The sequence below is a fragment of the Myotis yumanensis genome, unplaced genomic scaffold (genome assembly GCF_028538775.1).
Source record: "Myotis yumanensis isolate MYYU_CA2020_CCGP unplaced genomic scaffold, mMyoYum1.0.hap1 SCAF_1, whole genome shotgun sequence".
Taxonomy (NCBI): domain Eukaryota; kingdom Metazoa; phylum Chordata; class Mammalia; order Chiroptera; family Vespertilionidae; genus Myotis; species Myotis yumanensis.
This window is the reverse complement of record NW_027223752.1, coordinates 193536558-193561172: the sequence shown is the minus strand read 5'-3', so window position 1 is coordinate 193561172 and position 24615 is coordinate 193536558. Positions and strand designations below refer to the sequence as shown.

Genomic DNA, 24615 nt, shown 5'->3' with positions numbered 1-24615 from the left:
TGCGGCTCTGTGTGTGACAGAGGGCGGGGCCACAACCTCCCTATCCTCCCTGCTCTGTTCGTGACAGGGGAAGGCGCCCCAACCCCCTGATCAGCCCTGCTCTGTGTGTGACAGGGGATAGCTCCCCAACTCCCTGATCACCCTGCGGCTCTGTGTGTGAAAGGGGTCGGGGCCCCAACCCCCCAATCGGCCCTACCCTGAGCGTGACTGAGGGTGGCATCGTAACCTCCCGATCCGCCCTGCTCTGTGCATGTCTGGGGGCGATGCCCCAACTCCCCAATCGGCCCTGCGCTGAGCCCGACCAGGGGCTGCACCTAGGGATTGGGCCTGCCCTCTGCCACCCGGGAGCAGGCCTAAGCCAGCAGGTCATTACCTCCTGAGGGGTCCCAGACTGCGAGAGGGCACAGGCCGGGCTGGGGGACCCCCCTCTCCCCCCCACCCCGAGTGCACAAATTTTTGTGCACCGGGCCTCTAGTTGAATATAAAACCAGAGAGATTTTATTAGACCTCATTACATTTAAGTCAAAGTTGAAGGATTATTTGAGTCAATCATTGTAATCTTGGGACAAGCTTTTGCAATGGTATAATATTTGAAAATATTAATTAGTGTGTTTGCCTTCAATCTCCTCACAGCAGAATCAACAGATTCTACCCAACGTGGACACTCCCAGGGAGCCACATAAGACCTAACCTAAAATATGCAAATCATCCATCCCCATTCAAATGAATACTATATATCACATTTGTTGAAAAATTATGTACTTTCTTCTGGTCTTAGCATCATTCAGCATATCACTCATTGAATATCAAGAAGTAATCATGGCTACCTATTCATCTAAATTTTTGCTCATCCTCTTTCTAAAATTTGCCATGTAGACAACCCATTTTTCAATGTCCCTTCTACATATAATATCCTCAAAACAGAAAGTGAAATCCTCTTACAGGGTCACTGATAGCCTACAAAGGGAAGCCTGAATATGTACCATAGTGGAGGTTAGTACTAGCTAACTGGAATTTTGCCTTATCCCAAGGCAGAAGAATGCTGACGCTGCTGCCAGCGCATATACACTCACCTGTAGGTTTGTAATGCCCCTAACAATGATGCCACTGGCTCTGTTCCTTGTTTTTGTTTGTGTGTTTGTTTTTTGAGATTTAGCTAAGAGTTATGGCTGCCTACAAATATCTTATTTGGGGCAGAGATTCTAGATGATCCATTTACTATGTAGCTAAAGGAAGGGAGAAATTTCAAAAGCTAAAAATAAAAGGAAGTATCCAAACTGGTCATTGCTGAGCCCATACAATGCACTAGTCATTTAATATAAATCCATGTGCAACAAGACAGTCTTTAGTAAAAGCCAATATTTGTACCCTGGACAGTTAAAGAATTTGAGAACTCCTGGGTAAGCATAAAATAGCTGACTATGTCAAACTTCACCCTTAGTCATGAGATGGTGTGGTGTAACATCAATGCACAATATATGGGAATAAGGAATGAAATGAGCTTAGTTGTCTATATAATGAAAATTTTTTTGCCAGTGACAGCACTAAAGTTAACAAGTGTTGTTGTTTTCTATGGTTTTTTTTATTTCAGAGAGGAAGGGAGAGGGAGAGAGAGATAGAAACATCAATGATGAGAGAGAATCATTGATTGGCTGCCTCCTGCATGCCCCAGGATGGAGCCTGCAAACCCAGGCATGTGCCCTTGACCGGAATCAAACCCGGGACCCTTCAGTCCACAGGCCAACACTCTATCCACTGAGCCAAACCAGCGAGGGCTAAAGTTAACAAGTTTTAATGCAAGGATAAGAGACATTTCTCTAGAAGCAGAGGCAGAGATAGGAGAGACAAAAAAGCTAAAATGGACCCAAAAAATAAAATAAATAAATAAATAAAAATAAAATGGACAAAAAGAGAAATAGTTGATGTTTATGTACACCCTCAAATGAGTGAATGATATTAACTTTCTGAACCCATTAAGTTACTCTGTAAGACACCCTGACACATCTTATTTACTAGTAACTTTACGAACACACAACAATATTCTCAGTAATATTTTACACAATTTAGCTTTTTTACACTTTATAAAATGTTTTCTAGGTCTTCCTTTCCTGGCTATGATGGAGCAACTGTCATTAAACTTACCTTATTCCAAAAACAATTAAAAACTAAACAAAATATATTAGGTAGTGGCTTTCAGGCATTGCCCAATAGACAACAAAAAACCGTAATCATCGAGAGAAGGAAAACATATGATGTGAGCCCTTCAATAATTCTGACATTCTGCTGTTGGGGATCTGTAACCGGCAAAGAGGAGGCACCCAAACAGAGCTCAAGCAGAATGGACTCCCGAAGGAGCTGCGATGGCGGGATGGCGTACTGGGGGAAAAAAGCACCCCATAGGGATTCATGCAGTTTCCTGGCCAAAGGCTGGGCTATTCGAGTGCAGGGTGAGATTCTGTGAAGCTTAGAAAATAAGGCCTGTAAGTGGCTGAGAGATGGATAGTGATACCAAAGGTCATATAGTGCTGGGAATGTTGCAGCTCAGGCATAAGAAGAGAAAAGAGACCTAGCTGAATAGCTCCAGTATTCAGGTAAAATGTAAAAACCTATAATGTATGCTCTCTATGTAAAGAACATACCCTAGGATTAAATGCAAAACCAAATAGAAAAAATAACTCATCCCATAAAGACCAAAAAAATCTGCCAGTAATATGATACTTTCAAGAACAAAAGTCACTGCCCTTTAAACGAAACCGTTAGTCCAACTCCTGACAAGATTGCATATACAATGTTATGCATATAACTAAATATCACTAGGCATATAAAAAAGTAGGAAAATGCAACTCAAAAAGAAGAAAAAAAAGAGATCATTCAAATTAAACCCAGGTGAATCAGATGTTGGAATTGGCAGACAAGTATCTTAGAGCACCTATTATCAATATTTTCAAGAATTTAAAAGATAATGTAATTATAATGAGTGCATAGATGAGGCATATTTAATAAGAAAATTGAAATTTTAGAACTGAAAATTGCAACATTCAAAATGAAAAAATGCAGTACATGTACTAGTAAAAGGTAGATCATATGTACAAAACATTAAAAATATAATTAGAAAGCAAAAAAAGCTAGAGTAGCCTTATTCATGTTAGACAAAATGGACTTCAGGAAAAGAGGTTTCTACACAGAAATATCAGAGGTAAAGATGGACATTCTATAATGATAAAGGATCTATTCATCAAGAAAACATAACATTTCTAAATATGCCTGTGCCTAACAACACAGCTTTAAATTATAGGAAACAAGACTGATCATGGACATATCTTCCTTCACAGAGATTTTAATACCACTTATTTAGTAATAGATAAATGCAAAAAAATTATCACTTAATACACAGATGTTTTGAACAGCACTATCAACCAACTTCACCTACATAAATGGAAACATGACATTTATATACATCCTCACCATTTCAACCTTACATTATGCTGGAAGCTTTAACCAGTGAAGTAAGACAAGGAAAAGAAATAAAGATTGAAAAGATTTTTCAGATTAAATAATATTTTATGTATAAAACTGTAAAACAATCAACAAAATGAACCTATGGAATGAGAGAAAATATTTGCAAACCAAATATCAGATAAGGAGTTAATAATATTCAAAGTGTATGAGGAATTCATACAAATCAGCAGCAAGTAAACAAATTGTCTGATTTAAAAATGAAATGAAGACATGAATAAACTTCACCCCCCCAACATAAAAAACACATGCAAATGGTCAACATATTAATAAAAAGATGCTCAATCAACATCACTAATCATCAGGGGAATGTGAGTTAAAACCACAATAAGATATCACTTCATACCTGTTAGAATGATTGTTAAAAAGACAAGAGTTAACAACTGTTGGCAAGGATGTGGCGATAAGAGAACCCTTATGTACTGTTGGTGGAAATGTAAATTGGTACCACCATTAAGGAAAACAGGATTGAATTTCCTAAAAAATATTCTATTATCTGAATGTGTCACAGTTTATTTATTCATTCACCTATTGAAGGACGTCTTGGTTGCTTCCAAGTTTTTGGCAATTATAAATAAATCTGCTATAAACAGTTTTGTGTAGACATAATTTCAACTCCTTTAGATAGGTACCAAAGAGCATGGACTATATGCTGAGTAGTTTTGTAAGAAACTGAAAAACTGTCTTCTCAAAGGCGTACCATTTTGCATTTCCAACAGCAATGTATGAACATTCTTGTTGTTCCATATCCTCGCCAGCATTTGGTCTTGTCAGTGTTGTGGATTTTGGTCATTCTAATAGATGTGCAGTGATATCTCATTGTTTTAATTTGCATTTCCCTGATGACTTATGATGTGGAGAATCTTCTCATGTGCTTATATGCCATCTGTATATCTCCTTTGGTGAGGCTCTGTCTTTGTCTTATTTTTTAATCAGGTCATTTATGTTCTTATGTTGAGGTTTTTTGGTTTATTTTGGAATAACAGTATTATATAAGATATGTCTTTTGCAAATATTTTATCCCAATGTAGGCTTGACATTTTATCCTCTTGGCAGTCTTTTGCAGAACATAAATTTTAATGTTCATATAGTCCCAGCTTGTAAGTTCTTTCCTTCATGGATTTTACTGCCTTAACTTGCTATGATTTTATTTTCAAGTCATCATGGAAAGCTACTTGAATATACTTCATATACAGCTTTCACAACTTTCCTTTATTACAAAGAATTAACTTGTGCAAAATCTCATTGTAAAAGAACCAGCTTTGGTCTATCTCTAATACATTAATTAGTCACTGCTTTTCTATGACATAATCTCTTGTCATAACATTCACTAGTCTGGTTCGCAAGTTTAAATTAGGGGAAAATAAAAGCTGTCCCCAAGGGACATTCTGTTCCAAAGAAAATGACTTCCAGTGTGATATACTAGTGCTGAATTTTTGGAAACCAAAAGTATTCAAAGCAAAACGTTGTGTAAAGTGGTTTGGTCAATTTAGTGTCCTGGGGAAACCATGCTTTAAAATTCCAACTGATTAGCAAGGTAGTCATAGTCCAGCATCAACCAGAATTTCTAGGATTTTATGACTTTTAGTTTGGCATTGTAACACCTCTAATGACAGTGGGGCCAATGTAATAATACCCAGTTCTTGCGAAAATTTTGAAAAATGCATAGAAGTTATTAAGTGGAAATTAATAGTCAGATCTATGAAAAAAATTAATGACAAGAGATCAACTATAAAATATATTTTATTCCTATTTTTCTCTTTTGATTTTTGTCTTGTTAATGTTGTTGTTTGTCTTGGTCCATTCAGGCTGATATAACAAAATACCATAGACCAGGTGGCTTATAAACAAGAAAAATTTATTTCTCACAGTTCTGGACATTGGGAAGTCAAAGATCAAGGTGTTGGCAGATTAAGTGTCTAATGAAAGCCTGATTCCTGGTTCATAGATGATGCGTTCTTGCCATGTCCCCACATGGTGAAAGGGGCAAGGGAGCTACATGGGCCTCTTTCATAAGATACTAATCCCATTCATACAGCACACCTCCTAATACAATCACATGAGAGGTTAGGAATTCAATATGATTTTTGGGTTGCACAAATATTCATAGCATTGTTGTTGTTATTGTTGGTAGTGGTGGTGGTTGGGTGTGTGTGTTTGTGTGTACTAATTGTTCACCTAGTGACAAGGGAAATAAAAAGGGTTTTGCTTATCTAGAAAGTATATGTCACACATAGAAATACATCATAATTACTCCTATGAAAACAGCAACCAATGAGGTTCTAATATATGTTAAATGAGAATAAAGCTGTGAGTTCATGCAGAAGTGGATATTATTCTTTTAAAAAATGGTATAAAAGTTTAATGGTGTCAAAAGCAGTATAGTAAATGACCATTATTAAACATAGTATTAAAAGTATAATTTCCATAAAGGACCTCTGCAGTATCATACCAAAGATTTCTCAAAAATGCTATTTAAGAATAGTTACAGAGATATTAATTACAGAGCAGGAAATATAGTCAATAATACTGTAATAACTAAGGAGGGAGTATTTGAAATATCAGGGGGATCACTCTGTAAAGTAAATGATTGTATAACCACTATGCTGTACATCTGAAATTAGTACAGAATAATATTGAATGTAAACTGTAGTTCAAAAATAAGAATAGCCCAAATATTTATTTTGCTTAGCCCAGACAAAATTTCTGAAGAAAGCAATGAATGCTTCCTATTTCTGAGAAATCCAAGGCTTTCTGAAACATTTAAAACTTTAATCCTCATCTTTTTTTTTTTTCTATGTGTCATCTCTTGTCAACAAAACGCTTCTGTAAGCTTGCTCAGTTGAATAAGATATACCTAGCTATCTCCTGGTTACTTGAAGCCTACCTCAGTTTGAACTCAATCAAGATTCACCCATTTACTTCCTTTTCAAAAAGATTTATTCTGAAATTGGCAGGGAAAAAAGATAATGGACAATAGGAGGGAATACGTTCCTGACATTTCACAGTAAATCTGGGCAATTTTGAAGCAAAATTATTACCTAATAATGTTGCCTCTTCATTAGAATGCAAGCCCAATGTGAAAGGAAACAGACTGCATTGATATCAGAAAATAAACCCAAAAGTAAACAAATGGCTTTTTCCATTTCTTGTGCAAGCAAGTAATTCTATCCTCCACTTAAACTCTTATGGATAAACTCTTATACTGATATTCTGATAATGACATATCTACATCTTTAATTACTGCAATCATATAGCATTTTTTAAAGGTACTATAAAAAGTAATAGACATAAAGGAAAGTAGAAACTTAGAAAAATATTTCAAAAGGCTGAGATCATGTAGTGAACACACAAGTAAAGACCTCTCTGATTGGTTAGAAGAGACAAATTTAGAATAACATTTCCACACTGATAACATTCAGCACAGTATAACTTAATCAGAATTTTCCCTGATCATTTATTTTCACTAATCTCTAAGTCCCAGAAAATATGTAATTTGGTTGATACTTTAGTTGTGTAATTTTTAATGTTAAATATTCTACTGGTTTCTGAATATTTTTTAATAGTTTCAGATTTAAGGACTGAAAATATAATTTGAACTGGCCCTAAGAATAACCAGGAAACAATTTCCAACATAGGAGAAAACCAATGGACAGAATATAGTCCCATTCTTTCCCCCTTAACTTTAAGATTCACTTGTAATTTAAAGAACACTACAAGATAAAATGATATCATTATCTGTCATCAACTGTTCATAGATTGCTTGCTACTGAACTTGAAACTGAGTTTGTTGGGCAAACTCATCGGAGTTTATGTGAGAAATATGTGATACCACCGCTGACTCTAAAGAGTTTATAGTTAGCTTGAGGGAAACAAAAGCAAAATTAAGTAACAATTAAACTCTGCTTCATTAGATAGTTATTGCAAGTACATTCATCTTCAAAGATCATAGGTAGAAGCAGTATATTTCAACTGGCTTTGTCAGATAAACCTTTGCAGAGAAGACAGGACTTTGCATTAACCTGGAAGAGAGGGATTTAAAAAGTAAGTAACAGTTGCAGGCTGGTTAACCTGAAAGGCTCTTGGACTTTTGACATCACTTTGGCCTCAAAGGCCAGGAGTAGAGAGACTGAGGATTTCAACAGCTTAAAATATGACAGTTGGGCAATACAAGTAAAGTGGTTAACCAGATGTGTAGAACCGTGGAATGTTTGCCAGTGACTGTGAAGAAAGTGGTTTGTAATCTGGAAACCATTAAAAATTTATTGTGGCAGATTCTCTTGTGGCTTGACTTCCAATCCTGGATTTTTCTACTTCTTAACTCTTTCTCCGGCCTTCCTTTCCCTAGATGCAAAATGAGGATGGGAGAATTTTTCTTATCTTCCAAAAAGAATCAATATGAGACTTAAAAGCAAAAGAGCATGAAATGTTTTGGAAGCTGCAAACCATTAAGAATGTTTTAATTCATATTACATTACTCTGTAGTGTTATGACTAAAATTTCATTGCTTTTGACAAACAGTAATTCATTCCAGCTTCCCCAGATATCAGTGTCATTTTATGGATTGTTTTATTATAGCTTGGTACAAAAATATCACTGTGCCATGCTTTATTACCTGGACACAGTGCAGATAAGGCGACTGGCTTCCCTTTAAATAGCTCTGCCTCCTAATGGTACTTGGTGCTGTCATTCTCAACTGCAGGGACTCTTAGATTATTCACAATCCTATCTGTCTTTGCACAGGACCCACATCAGAGATGCCTAGACAAGAGCCAGACATGGGCCATGGGCCAGAATGATTCCCATGAGAACCCAGGTTAAGTTACAGAGAGCTTCCTGATTAGGTTGGGCAATCCAACATCCCACTTCTAGTGGGGATTTTCTATTACCTGCTTGCCAGCTGTAAAAAAAAAAAATGCTTTCTTTATATTCTGCAAACAATGCATGTTAAGTTTGTGCAGAGTGGCAATGAGGTGAAGCATGGTGTCAAGAGGAACCGGAAATAACATCTCATGACCCTTCTGTGATCTTAACATTTAGTGCCAAAACTAATTCATATGTTCACTTATATTTAAAATAGGTTATTTGGAACTCACCTAAACACACACTCATACACATAAAAATTCAATAATCTATGTCACCAAACTTTTTTTTTGCCTCACAAAGTCTTAGTATAGTGTGGTTCATTTCCTATGGTTATGTTGAATTTAATCATCCATGGTTCTTAGTCACATTTTTGAAGTCTTGTCTTATCCACAATAGTGAGGTTTAACTGTTGTCTGTAGATACATCCTAATCTCTAAAAAGTCAACGTAATAAACCTGTAGGCTGTTTTTCCAGATTACCACTCCCCAGAAGGATGAAGGATTGCATTAGCTGAGTCAGATGTGATGCCTATCGTATCGGAAGCTACTCAGGAGAGAGATCTTCCGTTTAGCTTCCCATAAAGTGAGACCAAACCTCTCAGCCTTCCTTGACTAGAGAATGTCTTAAGTTTCCTTCCAGACTTAATGCTCTAAAGATCTATGACACCTCCTCCTTGACCAGCAATGGAGGTGGTGTCTTGCCAAGGAAGATGAGTAGAAGAGTTTAATACAATTCCCCAGGGTCACCAGGGACAAGGAAAAGAATTTTGTTCCATGACTGGTTTCCGATTGCCATTATATTCACTGGTTGCCTTTGCTGAACTACTGTGAGGACAAGGGTCTTGGGAACAATCCAAGAGAGCATATCTAGTATGACTTTCATGAAAGAAAGCCAGCGTGCTGTTCTAATATCATAGCTTTGCATGCCATGGACTAAGAACTGTAAAAGACTTGGCCTTTAAACCTCCAGTGTTCGCCGAAACCGGTTTGGCTCAGTGGATGGAGCGTCGGCCTGAGGACTGAAGGGTCCCAGGTTCGATTCAGGTCAAGGGCATGTACCTTGGTTGCGGGCACATCCCCAGTGGGGGGTGTGCAGGAGGCAGTTGATCGATGTTTCTCTCTCATCGATGTTTCTAACTCTCTATCTCTCTCCCTTCCTCTCTGTAAAAAATCAATAAAAAATATATTTAAAAAAAATAAAAAACAATAAACCTCCAGTGTTCTATCTACTTCCACAGATAACAGAGACAGTAAGGCGAGGCAGAGAAATCTGCATGTTAGTTACCCCTCAAATTTAGGGACCCACTCTAGACCAGAGCAGGCCTGCTGAAACGGCCATGGTCACTCTACTGATCATTAAGTCAGATGGTTCCAGAAGTTTGTGTGTGTGAGTCACCCTTCCCTTATATGAACTTGTTTGAGCGAAGCCAGAGTGGGTGCTGTCTTGCTGCCAAATTGATTCAAATCTCTAGACCAAACTTCATGATGATCCCCTCAAACCCAGCAGCCTCCCACAGCTTCTCCAAACTTGGTCAGTGGCCTGGGTCTTCAGCTCCTGGGTCAATGTACACACCTGGCTGAGGAGCCACAGCTATAGCAGGCTGGGTCTCCCTGGCCATGCTGTCATCTGCAGGCACCTCACCCTACCCTGGTTGAAGAACATACCTCTTTCAATTCAACAGTGTACTACTGACGGAACTGCAGAAAGCAAGGTATCAACTGGCAGGGCAATATGCTTGCTATAAACTACAAGTATAAGATTTCCAGTAAGCAGACTTGATTTGCCAGCCTATTCCTGCCACTGAGTAAAAGTGGAAGTACAGACACTTTCACCATATTATCTTGCCTTCTAAAGCTGGCTGAAGTCCAAAGAAAATAAACTGATTTGAGAAACCTAGAATGGTCCGCCTGCAAGGAGGAGAGGTAGGGCTTTCAGTGTCGCGCAGTTCTGATCACGGCTTACATTTCTTGATAATACATTAGAGTTAAGGATGATGATAATTTTTTTCTAAAGTCAAACCTCCTGCTACTTTGGTTCCAGTCCTCCTCTATAGTTGGGAATGAGGTGCACCTCCTAGGGGGCTCTGCTCCCCAGAAGCTGGTCTTGGCCAGCCCTGGCTGACCCCAAAGATGAAATCTCCGCTGGGTTGCTCCTCTCCTGCAGCTCCATTCACGCGGGGCCAAGTTACCGCATGCTCCACGCATGGGGTGCAAGCAACTCCTCCCAGTTACCCTCCTGCCCAACTCTCACTGCCCATTTCCTCCCCTAAACCTCCTACACCCCCCCCCCCCCGCCCACCCCTACCCACTCCCCCCCCCCCCCCCCCCCCTCAGCCCAGGGAATTTCCCCAAGCATCCCAAAGCTTGAGTTTCCTGCCTGGAGGAAGGGGCGAATGCCAATATAAGGGATGCGCTGGGCTTGGGACCCACAGTGCGCTGGAGTTTCAAATCCCGGCATCTCCTCCTTCCAGAATCTGTGCCTCTCGCCGCTGCCTCCACGCCGCTATGAATCTCCTGCTGCGCCGCGCCTCCAGCCTCCCGGGCCCGTCTGGATCGCTGTGCGCGCTGCTGGCGCTGCTGATGCTGCTGACGCTGCCAGGGCCCCTGGCCAGCGGTGAGTGCTCGCAGCCAGGGACGCGCCGGGCAGAGCGAGGAGCCCCAGCCTCTGCAGCGGCGGCTTCAGCAGGGGGGGCGCGGGGAAGTGTCCCGGGCCACGCTGGCCGGAGTTGTTTTTCCTGCAACCTTTTTCATAACGGTGTCTCTCTTTCAGCCCCAGCTGGTCCCTCCGGGGCCATAGTGACCGAGCTGCGCTGTGTGTGTTTAAACCCCACGCACAGGATTCGTCCCCAAATGATCCGTCACCTGGAGATGGTCCCCGCAGGCCCAGGGTGCCCCAATGTGGAAATTATGTAAGTCCTACTGCACTGCGGTGTCCCCGGTGTCCACTGTAACCTTGGCCTGGGTCTTCAGCTCCTGTGGCTCATGGACGCATCCTTTCCCCCCGCCCCTCCTTTTTTTTTTTTTCCTGCAGAGCCACCATGAAGAAGGGGAACAAAGTCTGTCTGGACCCAGAAGCCCACGTGGTCAAGAAAATCATCCTGAAGTTTTTGAACAGGTAGCTGTGGCTTTGATCTTGGTGGTTTTTAATCTTCTCTCGGAGTGTAGCCTTTTCAAGGTCCTTATTCTATGCATAGGCTTGGCTACCACATCCCAGACCTCTTTAAAAGGTTGTTCAGGAGAAAGGGGAAAGTTGTTCCAGAACATCCAGGGAAAATCTTTATCACCCGTCTTCCATGTAATCGCCCAGGTGGTCGCCCAGAACGCTTGACTATGATGTATATATTTTGTTAGCTTAGTCCTTGAGTCCCACCTTTTGCTCTTTATTGATCTTAAGCTCTGCGTTTTGAAAACTAGTTGGAGTATACAGGAGTGTGGAAATTTGGTTAAATTGATACTTATTTTTTTTTTCCTCAACAGTGGAAAGCAGAAAAATTAAGAGGAAGAATCGTGCTTTGGAAAAACTGCCTGGTTCTTCAGCGGAACAGTTTTCTGAGGATCTCTGGATCCACCGAAGCCAAAAAGCAAGGGCTAATTTTCTCCAGTGAATCGGGTTTCCTCATGAATCTCCCACTTTGAGAGATGGATGGGATGAGGGACCTATGTTTATCCTTGCAGCTTTCTGCTCATCTTATGAAGTATTTTACATAGTATTTACTGCTATTTATTTGCTGCTATTTTATTTCTTATGCTATTGAAATATTTGTCAATTGACTAAATAGTGAATCCAGAATCACTGGTTGTTACTCTTTCAAGGTGACTGGTTTATTTCTAGAACATGTTCCTGAGAACATTATTGAAAAGGCTGTAGATTTAATAGGTGAATGATCTTTCTTTAGAATGCTATATATGAAGATAATCTGTAATCCCCAGTCTTCTCGTGAAATTGTAACTACTTAGTACCATTTTTTGAAATGAGAGAATTTTCTTACTCTTTATCCTGGGATCCTATTTCAATTATATTGCATTAGAAAGCTGGGCACATCATACAGCTATCAGTGTAGAATATATTTCCTTATTTAGAATTTCTAAGTTTTTAAATTCTATAAGGATTAATATGTTATTTTCCTATAACTTTAGACATTTGATGTCTTCTTAGTATGGCATAATGTCATGACTTACTCATTAATCTTTGACTTTTATATTGTATTTATTAACTATTTTATTATGAGTACTATAATTTTAATCACTAAATATTTGCTTTGGATGAAGAAACTAGGAAATAGGTAAATTCCTTATTGCTAGTTTCTTTATAAATACATTGTTTTAGTATTCTTAAGAATAAGGCAAACTTAATAGTCTGTACTCTGAAATTTTTGAAAATATATCTGAGCTAGTTGAATATAAACTCATCATTTAGTTTTCAAAAAATACACAGCACTGCTAAGATTTGTAATGCTTATGTTGTATCTTTTAAGGGTTTGACAATTTTGTTATAAAGAATTATAGATGCATCACATTTACTATGTTAAAATTGTACTTTTTAATTGTGTGTCTCATTGGTTTATAGAACCTTTTTATTCTTTGGAAAAAAATAAAAGATTTAAAAACTTTACTCATGTTGTTTCTTCTTTCTTATACTGTTAAAAAAAATTGTGTTTTTCTGTAATTCTACCTTATTTTGAAAATTATGCTGCTCTCTGGCTATCAGAAAGAACCCTTATTTCCCAATGCATTGCATTTGTTCAGCCTTTCCAGTTACCCCTTCATAGTACCATAGCCTGTTGGTTCCTTAGAAAACACAAGTTTCCCTACCTTAAATCCTCAACTGGCTTCCTATTTCCTAGGCATGAAATAGAAGTTTAGAAGGATGGCAAATTATGTTCAGTCTCATCCAACTCCTGGTTACTCCTTCAGCTTCACTTTTCCTTCCCATCTTTGCAGTCAAGTGTTTAGTTTTTGCCTGGATCCGTGCGTTTGCATTTGCTAGGGCTCCAACTAGAAGTAGCTTTCATCTTCTGCCTCTAGGAGGAAGCTTACCCATCCTTCTGCACTCAGCTCAAGCAATACCTCCACGAAGTTTTCCTTGACACTCCCAGCAGAATTCATGGTTTCTATTTTGATGTTTCCATAGCATCTTCTAGATATTTGAATTTATTTGAATAGTGAATATTGCATTGTTTTCCCTTGTTTAGAAGTTTCCTTACCCTACTCTACTAAGGGCTCTCCCGGAACATCAACCATATTTCATTTCCCTCTGCATCTCGCATACCTGACACAGATTGGTTTAGTGAATTAATAAATTATCCAGAACCTCGGGTTGCCACTGTCCTAAAATCAATAACTTGGATTATGCTAAATGTTAAATAAATTTAATTCCTTTACCCTCTTTTCTCCTTCTAGTCTATAAGCAATCCAACAAGACCTTGACACATGCAGCCCCTCAACATATAGTACCTACCTCTCCTTTTCACCTGGCTAAGTCCATCCCTTCCTCTGAGGGCAGTTCACCTGTCATTTAGGGCTTCTCTGACCCTTCCTTCACCACATTAATGCTCTTTTTATATTCTCTCATAAAACTTTGTTCTTTTCCTTTATAAAATTCTGTCACCAACATGACTATAGAGTCTACAGAGACTATATATATGTGATTATTCATTTAGTGTCTATTCCAACTTCACTATATGCTCCATCAGGTCACAGACAATGTTTATCATGTTTATCTCAGTTCCTAGAGCAATGGCTAGCTCATAGTAGGTGCTCAAACAGAAGTACTAATAAGTCCCACTGTCTTTCTAGTATTAAAATAGCAATTTTATGTAAATAGCTCATTCTCAGGAAAATCACAAAAACAACCAAAAAAGGACTAATCCAATTAGTATGGCGATATCCACCCCCTCTCAATTAAATTAATATAGTATACTAGAAGCCTGGTGCACGAAATTCATGCACTGGGGTGGGGGGTCCCTCAGCCTGGCTGGTGCCCTCTCGCAGCCTGGGAGCCCCACCATCAATTGCCCCAAAGAGGTAGGCCCTGCCCACTCAGCTGGGGCTCTGCAATGGATCGCCCCCACAGAGGAAGGCCCCACCCACCATAGCGCTGCCATGGGCCTCCCTCTTTGGGGCAATTGTGGAGCCCCCTGATTGATCGCCCTGCTGGTAGGTGGCCTGGGCCTCCCTCAGTGGGGTGATCATGGGGCAATGGCTGGGCCCCTGATCAATTGCATCGCACCCACCTTGGCTGGCCTGGCGCCAGTGGGTGTCATAACATGGTCGTCCGGATGGTTGTTCCGCTATTCAGCTGTTCATCTGATTTGCATATTATGCTTTTATTATTATAGATATGCTTATATTGGCATGTTTTTGTATATATTAGTATATGCTAATATGTCACTAGCATATTAAACTATATGTAACCTGTTATTCTACATCTTTTTATCTTCTTATACATAAAATATCAATTAGATTAATATATTTTCTTTTATTATTTACTAGAGGCCCAGTGCACAAAAACTTGTGCACTCGGAGGGGAAGGGGGGGTCCCTCAGCCCGGCCTGTGCCCTCTTGCAGTCTGGGACCCCTCGGGAGATAACGACCTGCTGGCTTAGGCCTGCTCCTGGGTGGCAGAGGGCAGGCCCAATCCCTAGGTGCAGCCCCTGGTCGGGCTCAGAGCAGGGCTGATTGGGGAGTTGGGGCGCCGCCCCCTGTCATGCACAGAGCAGGGCGGATTGGGAGGTTGTGATGCCACCCTCAGTCACGCTCAGGGTAGGGCTGATTGGGGGGTTGGGGCACCGCCCCCTATCACACTCAAGTCAGGGCCAATGGGGACGTTGCGGCACCACCCCCTGTGATGCACAGAGCAGGGCCAATCAGGGGGTTGGGGAGCTGCCCCCTGTCACGCACAGAGCAGGGCCCATCAGGGGGTTGGGGAGCTCCCCTGTCATGCACAGAGTAGGGCCGATAGGGGAGTTAGGGCACCGCCCCCTGTCACACACAGAGCAGGGCGGATCAGGGGGTTGGGGCGCCACCACTGTCACACTGAGGGCAGGGCCGGTTATGGCTCTATCCCGTCACAGACAGAGCAGGGCCCGTGGAGGGGTGTGGGGGTTGGGGCACCACCCCCTGTCACACACAGAGCAGGGCCGATCAGGGGGTTGGGAGGCCGCACCCTGTCACACTGATCCCGGTGCTGGGAGGCCTCGCTGCTCCGCTGATCCCGGTGCTGGGAGGCATATTACCCTTTTACTATATAGGATAGAGGCCTGGGGGCCGGCTGGTTTGCCCTGAAGGGTGTCCTGGATCAGGGTGGGGGTCCCCACTGGGGTGCCTGGCCAGCCTGGATGAGGGGATGATGGCTGTTTGCAGCTGGTCACACACCCTTCAGGGTGGGGGTCCCCACTGGGGTGCCTGGCCAGTCTGGGTGAGGGGCTGAGGGCTGCTTTCAGGCTGGCAGGCAGTTTTGACTGAAGCTCCCAACCACTCCTTTTTTTCTTTTTCTTTTTTCTTCTGGGCCAGCTTTAGCTCTGGCTCTAGCTCTGAGGCTTCCGCTGCTGGTTTGTTTGCCGTTCTATAATCGAAACAATCTATAACTTCAGCTCTGAGATCCCAGCCAGCTATATTTGTTACAAAGTTTCAAACTGCCAGCTCAGAGGCCGGCAAGTCAGGCGGGGAATGTTGGAGTCTGCAGTCACAGGAGCAAGCAAGCCTCATGTTCGCTTCCAGCTGCCTGGCTGCCAGCCGCCATCTTGGCTGACAGTTAATTTGCATAAGGATATGCTGATTAGCCAATAGGAAGGGTAGCGGTTGTACGCTAATTACCATTTTTCTCTTTTATTAGTGTAGATTAGCATATATATGTATATGTAATATACACAGAGAGAAAGAAACAGAGATAGATACAAAGATATGAAAAAACCTAAAGTGAATTCAAAGAGATGGGTTTACTGACAACTTTTTCAGCAATATATAAAGCATAAAATACCTCAAATTTTAAATATATATCTTAAACTTCTAAGGTCTCTCTTTGCTATCTGAAATAGTACCTTTTTTTCATTTGAAACTATGAATTATACACTATCATGGAGAAACACCAAAAAAAAACCTAAATTACCATAAATATTTAAACTATAAATTTCAATGTTTTAAACAATGCCTGATTTTGCATATCAACCACAACATACTCATCAAATAAGTGCCTGATCATAATGAAAGCATATTAAACTCCCTTTGGTTAAGGTGGGTGAAATATGTATTTTGCAAATTAATAAACATCACTGGTTTACTTTTCTTTATTATTATTCAAGGTCCTTATTTTTCCTAAAAGTCAGATTTATAAGTTTAGTTTGTTTATAAACCATACTAGAGGCCCGGTGCATGAAATTTGGGCATGGGTGAGGTCCCTAGGCCTGGCTGAGCATCTGGTATGGAAGGGCAGGTCCCAGCTGACCTTTGGGCCCTGGGCAGCACCTGGGTTCCTGGGGTCCCCATGTGCCCCCCTTTGCCTGAGTCACCAGGCCCCTGCCACTAGTTGCCATCTGTGGGGCAATCGGGCCGTGCTTGCACCCACCTTGGTCTGGCGCCACCCACTCACCTGCTGCACCATCCTGCCGCAGTCCCACTCTTGTTGGGGCCCATCAGGGCCGTCAGTGCCTCCACTGCTCCCGCTGCCAGCGCCGTTGTTACCGATGCCCACTATGTTCCATGCTGCCCCCTGGTGGTCAGCATACATCACAAAAAGCAGTCAAACTCCTGGTCGAGGGGACAATTTGCATATTAGGCTTTTATTATATAAGATAATAAAACCTATTTGTAATACCCTTGTAATTCTATTTGTCATGCTCATGCTATAATTGGTCATTCCATAAAGAAAACAAATTACAGCCTTGCTGGTGTGCTCAGTGGTTGAGCCTCAATCTATGAGACCTATGAATCAGGAGGGTAAGGGTTCAATTCCTGGTTGGGCACATGCCTGGATTGTGGGCTCAATCCCCAGTGTGAGGCATACAGGAGGCAGACAATCCATGATTCTCTTTCACCATTGATGTTTCTAATTCTCTCTCCCTTTCCCTTCCTCCTGAAATCAATAAAAATATATTTTAAAAATAAGAAAATAAGTTATAATATATTGCTGAAGTGTAATCTATACAAAAACCTTAAGGACAGTTAATACCAATTTTTTATCCTATCACTAAAAAACTCAAGGACTAATGTATCTGGGAAAAATTAATCTAATGTTTGACATCTAGGAATATGCCTTAATATTTTCCTTATACAAAATACAATTTTCACTCTGTTATCCACATAAAATACTCCCTAGTATATTAACTCACTGGAAATTGAGTGTCAACTAAAATCTACTCTATGTTACTGCTCCAGTCTAGACAATTTCAATGTGTAATTAATGCCTTTCATTCTACCAGATTTTCCTGCTTGCCTCTGGGTGTGACCCATTTGCATTATCCTTCAATTACTGAAGGTATGACAAGACCTATGATAAATATGACTGGTGGCTTTGTTTTTCTATGATAGTTTTAATTCTTGTATAAGGAAAAGAATTGCTGTGGGTAAATCATATTGTACATAACTTGAAAAGTCCTTCCTGGATGTTACAATTGAGAAATTTACCAGACAGAAGGAGCACCTGGGGATTTCAATTTGCCTCCCTGACTAAATCACGGAAAACAAGGGAAGTGCACATGATGCTGATTTTGGCTGATGGTCATGGGTGACTTTTAGTCAGCAAAAGTAATATTCTATTCCTCAGAAGGATTGTTCATACTTCAAATATGTAGAGTAAAATAATATCACAGAAAGACCTAGCATTTAGGTATAAAATTTTGTTTCTGCAAAGTGTAGAGTCCTGTTTCTTAAATATTGAGAATTTGCAAAATCACTCCCAACACTGGAAAATCTATGTTCTTAATGGATGTGTTTCCACTGCCACATAAGTGTGTATGATGGTCACAGTGGGGAATTGTAACCCACTCCACCATTCTTTTGACATTGCTTCTATAAATGCTGACTGACTAATAAGTAGCTTGTAGATAAACCACATGTTTGTATAATAATCCTAGGAACTAACTTCAGAAAATGTAGACTCAAACCTTCAGTCATTCCCAGTTTGGGGGGATTTGCTGACCTTCAACCAGAGAACCAGGATGACTTGGAACCAGGATGATGAAGACCGGGAGGATGCACATCAGACCATCACTTGACCAGTTTCAAGGTCTTTTTCAGAATGAGCTGTGCTAGTTTTCACATGAACTCTTCAACCCTTCCCTTTGACCTTTGTGTTTTGCTTTACCTTTCCCTCCATATAAAAACCTCTGCCTAAACTGAAAAGTAGAGATGGGCTTTGGACAAGAGTTCCCCATCTTCTGGAGATGTGGGCACTAAAATAAACCTCTTTCCTCTTCTCACCAGCCCCTGACTCTTGAGTTTGACCTTCGTGGCAGCTAACAGCTGAACCTGGGTTTTGGTTACATGATGATTGTTTTTGACCCACCTCTAGAGTTGGATCAAAAGAAAAATAGTTGATTCATTTTCAGCAAGAGAGGCCAGTGATATTTCCTCATATTTTGTGGTGCAGTACAAAGAGCAATTGTGTTTCAAAAATAGTTTTGAGTATTTTCAGTGATGCAACTTTGGCAATTTATTTGACATCCTCATACCTCAGTTTTCTCATCTATAAAATCAGGACAATTATATCTGTCTCTCAGGCACAAAGGAGATGCTTAATAAATATTAATTTCTTTCTCAAGTCTCATAATTCAAACTCCCTTTGACAAATGAAAAGACTGAGAACTCAATAGTTTATTTTTTTTTCCAGATTTATCCATAGTCTTTTCACCTATGCATAAATGATTAATTTTTAGTGCTTCTAAGAATTTTTTCTACCATTCCTTTTTAGGAACCTTCTGGAATCAATGCATTCATAATCTACATATTTTTATCAATTGTGGTAACATTATTAAAATGTATGATGTATTTTCTTTCGTATAAACATCCATCCATTCAATATCAAGATATTTGATATCATTTATTTAAAAAATAAATTTGGTTGATTTCAGAGAGGAAGGGAGAGGGAGGAAGAGATAGAAACATCAATGATGAGAGAAAATCCCACTGGAGATCAACTCAGCAACCCGGGCATGTGCCCTGACTGGGAATCGAACTGAGACCTCCTGGTTCACAGATCAACATTCAACCACTGAGCAACACCAGCCAGGCTGATGTCATCTATATATATAAAAGGCTAAGTGACCAACCATTCACCCGTCCAACCGTCCGACTGATCGACCGGCTGGTACATATGATGTGCATTGGCAATTTCAAAATAAACGTTGACTTGCACGTGCACAATACATATAAAGCTCTTGCTGGTGCCAATTGCATGTGAATGTATTTGAAGACCAACCTTTGGCACAATATATCTCTGAAGCCGAAAGAAAGTGACGTTGTCGACAGAATATCATGTTGTTATTGCTTATTTATTAATCAATTTATATCTTATTTTCATATACATTTTACTAATTTTCTTTTATCTCTGACACTTTTATTATAGAGAAGGTGAATAGCAATATTAAAATATTTTGTATTTTAATTTTATAATACTATCTATACTAATAAAAGGGTAATATGCTAATTAGACTGGACATCCTTCCAGACAAAGCCACGGTGGTGGTGGCTGAGGCAGAGGTGGTTAGGGGTGGTCAGGCAGTCAGGCAGGCAAGTGGTTAGAAGCCAGTGGTCCCAGATTGAGAGAGAAATGTCCTGGATTGGAGAGGGTGCAGGCCGGGCTGAGGGACACCACCCCCTCCCCGTGCACAAATTTCATGCACCTGGCCTCTAGTATTATATATACTATTTTGACATGTAATTTTTTGCAATAATGTAATTACTGCAGAAATCTTTCTTCTAATTAATTTCCTTTCAATGTGCACAAATCCGTGCACCAGGCCGCTAGTTTATTGATAAGCCTATTACATACAAGACCTTGTGCAAGATCCTTATGATATAGAGATTACAAAGATAAGATGCTTTCAGCCTAAGTTAAGGTCTTTTGGCAACAAATATACTCAAAAGGTTTTTTATTTACAAAGATTTTTTTTGAAAGCTAAATTTAGAGACTGATTTGTAAGAGAAAGAGAGTCTTACATGGGCATTCCTAGTATCAAACTCTGAGAGGAGATTTGTGTGAAAGAAGTTTATTTAGAGTACTCACTTTGCACCTTTCAGGAAGTACAGAAGCAGCGTTGGGCAGAGGAAAAGTTGCTGTTATGGCAAAAGAGTCAGATGGTTCTATGAGAAGCTCTGGAGTTAGGATGGCCTTTCAGAGTTATTCTGAGTTGTGGCAAGGGAGGCTTTTCTGTATCCTCCCATTGACCAGCCATTAGATGTGGGCTAAGCTTGGAGAGTGGGCATAGCTTTGGGTGAGACAGTTCCTTTAGGCCACAAGCTATGCTCAGAGAGGGCCTCAGTTTCTAGCTTTCTGTGCCTATCATTCCAGCAGCTAAAGAAAGTCATGGTGAATCATGGTTTCAGGGGCAAGGGAGGAGAAGGAAGAAGAAGAGAGGGAAGGAGAGGAGAGGGAAGAAAAGAGAAGAGAAAGGAAGTAGAAGAAAGGAGAGGGAAGGGCTCCTGTCTTTCTATTGCTCTCTCTCTCTCTCTCTCTCCCTCTTGTCTTTCTCTTTTTTAAATATGTTTTTATCAAGGGAGAAGGATAGAGAGATAGAAACATCTATGAGAGAGAAACATCATCCATTGGCTGCCTCCTACACTCCCCCTACTGGGGATTGAGCCTGCAACCCAGGAATGTGCCCTGACTGGGAATCAAACCAGTGATCTCTTGGTTCATGGGTCAATATTCAACCACTGAGCCACACCAGCAGGGCTTCTCTGTTTTTTCTTTTCTTACCTATTCTCCTTTCATCTCCCTTCCTTTCCTTCTTTCCCCTTCCCTCACTTTTTCATTCCTTCCTCTCATTCATTCTTTATTTATTCCTGAGAAATAAAATAATGCTACTTAAAAGAGGAGGAGGAGCAGGAGGACCAATGTGACTCAGCAGAAATCCTAGCCAGCAGCCAGCACCAACTACCTCCCATGTACATTAGGTCATTTTGGACTTTTCAGTCATTTCAGTTGCACCCTGACTACACCCACCTACGTGAGCTCAGGTAGGATGACAGCAGAAGGACCTCACATTAACATACCGAATTATCAGAAATAATAAACTGTTATAAGCCACTATGTTTGGGATTGGCTTGTTATATAGCAAAAAGGATCCAAAGAGGAGCATCACATATCTAATGTTCAACAAGTGATATTAATCAGCATAAAATAAAAATTCTCAGGCTGCAAAACATTGAAGTGATCCTTTATAGTAAACTAGAGGTCCAGTGCACAAAATTTGTGCTTGGGTATAGTCCCTAGGCCTGGCCTGTGATCCGGGCCATCTTCCCTGGCTGCTGGCAGCCAGTCCTGTCCCCCACCACCACCCACCCCCAGCTCCCTGTTCGCCATCGGGTGATCAGAGCCTGCTGGCAGGGGGAAGGACCAAGAGGTCAGCTGTTCCCACCCGCTCACCGGTCCTGCCCCCACCACAGGTTTCCCTCTGTGTGTGGGACCACTGGCAGGGCAGGGGCCTTGACCTAGCACCGCCATGTCCCCCGCCACCCACCCCCGGTTCACCATTCACCATTAGGCAATGGGAGCCTGCCAGCCGGGGAAAGGGACCGAGAGGTGGTCAGTGCACCTCATAGTGACTGGTCGAGCAGTCGTTCTGGTTGTTCCGCCATTAGGGTCAATTTGCATATTACCCTTTTATTTTATAGGATAGCATCAAAGAGGATATGCCTTCTCAACTCCTTCACCCTTTCTACTCACCCTTCCCTTCCATGCTTCACCCCCATGCAGTATATTGCACAATTGAATGAGTCCCCGTTAATTGAAGCCTGGACCATTCTTGTCAACTCAGTTATACAAAAACAACATTTGATTTCAGCACTTATAGGGAATCTTTTGTTGTCTAGAACTTCAACCTATTGATGAAAGTGTTTTAATCAATGGACCCAAGTTTTTATTATCCCTGGGATCATTTGCACCAATTGCTTTTATGACTAATTTGCAGGAGATAGCTTATTTTCCTCATACTTGGGAGGTGTCAGTTTAAAATATTCTATGTCAGTCTGAGTTAATATATGTTTTAGTTTTATGGAAATTGGTCCTCCAATGTCTCTGGATATTTTCTGCTAAAATAGCTAACAGATAAATTATGTCTTAAGTTTTACAAAACATGCTAGTTTCCTGGATGACTCTGCTATTTATACAATGTCTTAAAAGGAAAAGAGATAAAGTAACTTACCACAAAAAAAAAAAAAAATCCAGAAAACCCACCAGGGTGACAATGTAAGATTCATAAAAAAGCTGTCAAGTTATTTTTTAAGCCCTAGAACTTCTGACACTAATTTTCTAGCATTCATTTAAGTTATAATTTTAAAAGATAATTTCTTTGGATTGAATAATGATTTTAAAAATTTGTTATCCACTTCTGTACTGCCAGTTCATCAGTGTCTGTACTGTGTTTCTATTCAAGGATACCAAAGAAAATTATGTGAAGACAATGAGAGCTGTTAGCAGTAGTGGTAGTAGTGATAGATTAGTACCTATATCCCACTACTTTGCACAAATATTTGAGGTCTCACTTTTTATACAGAAATAGTTAAATGACTAAGTCACACAAAAGAATTTTGTCATGTCTGGAACATATTAAATAATCAAAATTTATTAAATAAATGAAAGCTAGCAAAAAAATCATTTACCTCAAATGCTGACTAATAAGCTTGTAAAATTTGAGTGACTCAAGAAATTTGTTAATGCTCACTCATGAATCTTGCTGACAATGTGACCTTTGTGACAAAATACAATTGTTGATTAAGACAATGAGTTGATGATCCTGTGCTACACGTGTTCCTCCTTCCCGGTACCTACTAACTCAAACAGCATCATTGGTTCAAAAGACTTTGCATGGCTTTCCTCCAAAAGGATTAGGAACTTCTGAGTAATATTACTCAATAAAACAGGAAAGAAATTTGGATTGTGTTTGAGTCCAGTGAAGCCAATAAATATTGTACATCAGGAGGGCTGTGATGAACAGAAAAAGAAAGATGCTATGAATAATGTTAAAAATTATATCTTGCTCTGGAAATGGTTTTGACCTTATGTTTGAAACAAAACATTTGATTTGCAAATTAACAATATATCAATCTTAATGATGGTGAAAGGCTCTAAAGCAGCCGTGGGCAAACTACGGCCCTCGGGCCGGATCCGGCCCGTTTGAAATGAATAAAACTGAAAAAAAAAAGACCGTACCCTTTTATGTAATGATGTTTACTTTGAATTTATATTAGTTCACACAAACACTCCATCCATGCTTTTGTTCCAGCCCTCCGGTTCAGTTTAAGAACCCATTGTGGCCCTCGAGTCAAAAAGTTTGCCCACCCCTGCTCTAAAGTCATCACTCAGGAAGACCTACAAAGAAGTTTCCTTTCCTTTCTCGGTTTTCTGTTGAGATTCTCTCCATAATTCACTCCACATCTCAACTCTTAGGATAATCTCCAGCTTAAGCTTTTCTTTAAGCTTGCTTCTTAAACTATGAATTTCTGGTTTGGGAGAGGAGGAAAATCATTTTAATTTAATATGTTCTACTGCTAGATTGTAAGTTATAAGAGGATAACAAAAGGGATGGGGAAAAATAAGGAATATATTGAAAAACAGGAACTAAAATATTAAGGAGGGATAGCTGATAACTGATAAACAATAGGAAAAATTGTTTTAAAAGATTTTTTAAACTTGGAAAAATTAATTACTGTAATCATTCTTTTGATACAAAGTAATTTTGTCCATTTACTATTTTGATAGCTTCTTCTAGAATTTTAGAAGTATGAAAATTAAGCAAAAAGAAAATCAGAAGTTTAAATATTGTGTAAGATGTGAATATAGTTGTCAAAGGAAGATAACTTGTGGCCAGGGCCTTATCCTTTATACCCTGCCTTCCAAATCTTTTAAAATCACGGGTACTTTGGGCCATGTGGAATTTGGTTTGAGAATTGTAGCTGATTAGAAAACAAAGAGAAACTTTCCACCATGTGATACTTATTCATTGATTTATTCATTAGCACTGTTTAGAACCTCTGTACATTGCATTACCCTACATGCTATAGGATACCTGAGACATTC

At 40.2% G+C, this 24615-nt stretch overlaps 1 protein-coding gene across 1 annotated transcript; it reads left to right on the top strand.

Moving 5' to 3' along the window:
* The first annotated feature begins 10825 nt into the window (after positions 1–10825).
* On the top strand, positions 10826–12926 carry CXCL6 (C-X-C motif chemokine ligand 6). Its single transcript, XM_070409718.1, has 4 exons — positions 10826–10995; positions 11152–11290; positions 11413–11496; positions 11859–12926. Exons 1-4 carry the CDS (start codon positions 10887–10889, stop codon positions 11875–11877), a joined length of 351 nt encoding a protein of 116 aa, XP_070265819.1. The 5' UTR covers positions 10826–10886; the 3' UTR covers positions 11878–12926.
* The last annotated feature ends 11689 nt before the right edge of the window (positions 12927–24615 follow it).

Excerpts from the sequence above, each read along its gene's own strand:
- CXCL6 (XM_070409718.1), top strand. The coding sequence starts at position 10,887 with ATGAATCTCCTGCTGCGCCGCGCCTCCAGCCTCCCGGGCCCGTCTGGA. Across the intron at positions 10,996-11,151 it reads GCCAGGGCCCCTGGCCAGCG|CCCCAGCTGGTCCCTCCGGG; the intron begins GTGAGTGCTCGC and ends TCTCTCTTTCAG. Across the intron at positions 11,291-11,412 it reads TGCCCCAATGTGGAAATTAT|AGCCACCATGAAGAAGGGGA; the intron begins GTAAGTCCTACT and ends TTTTTCCTGCAG.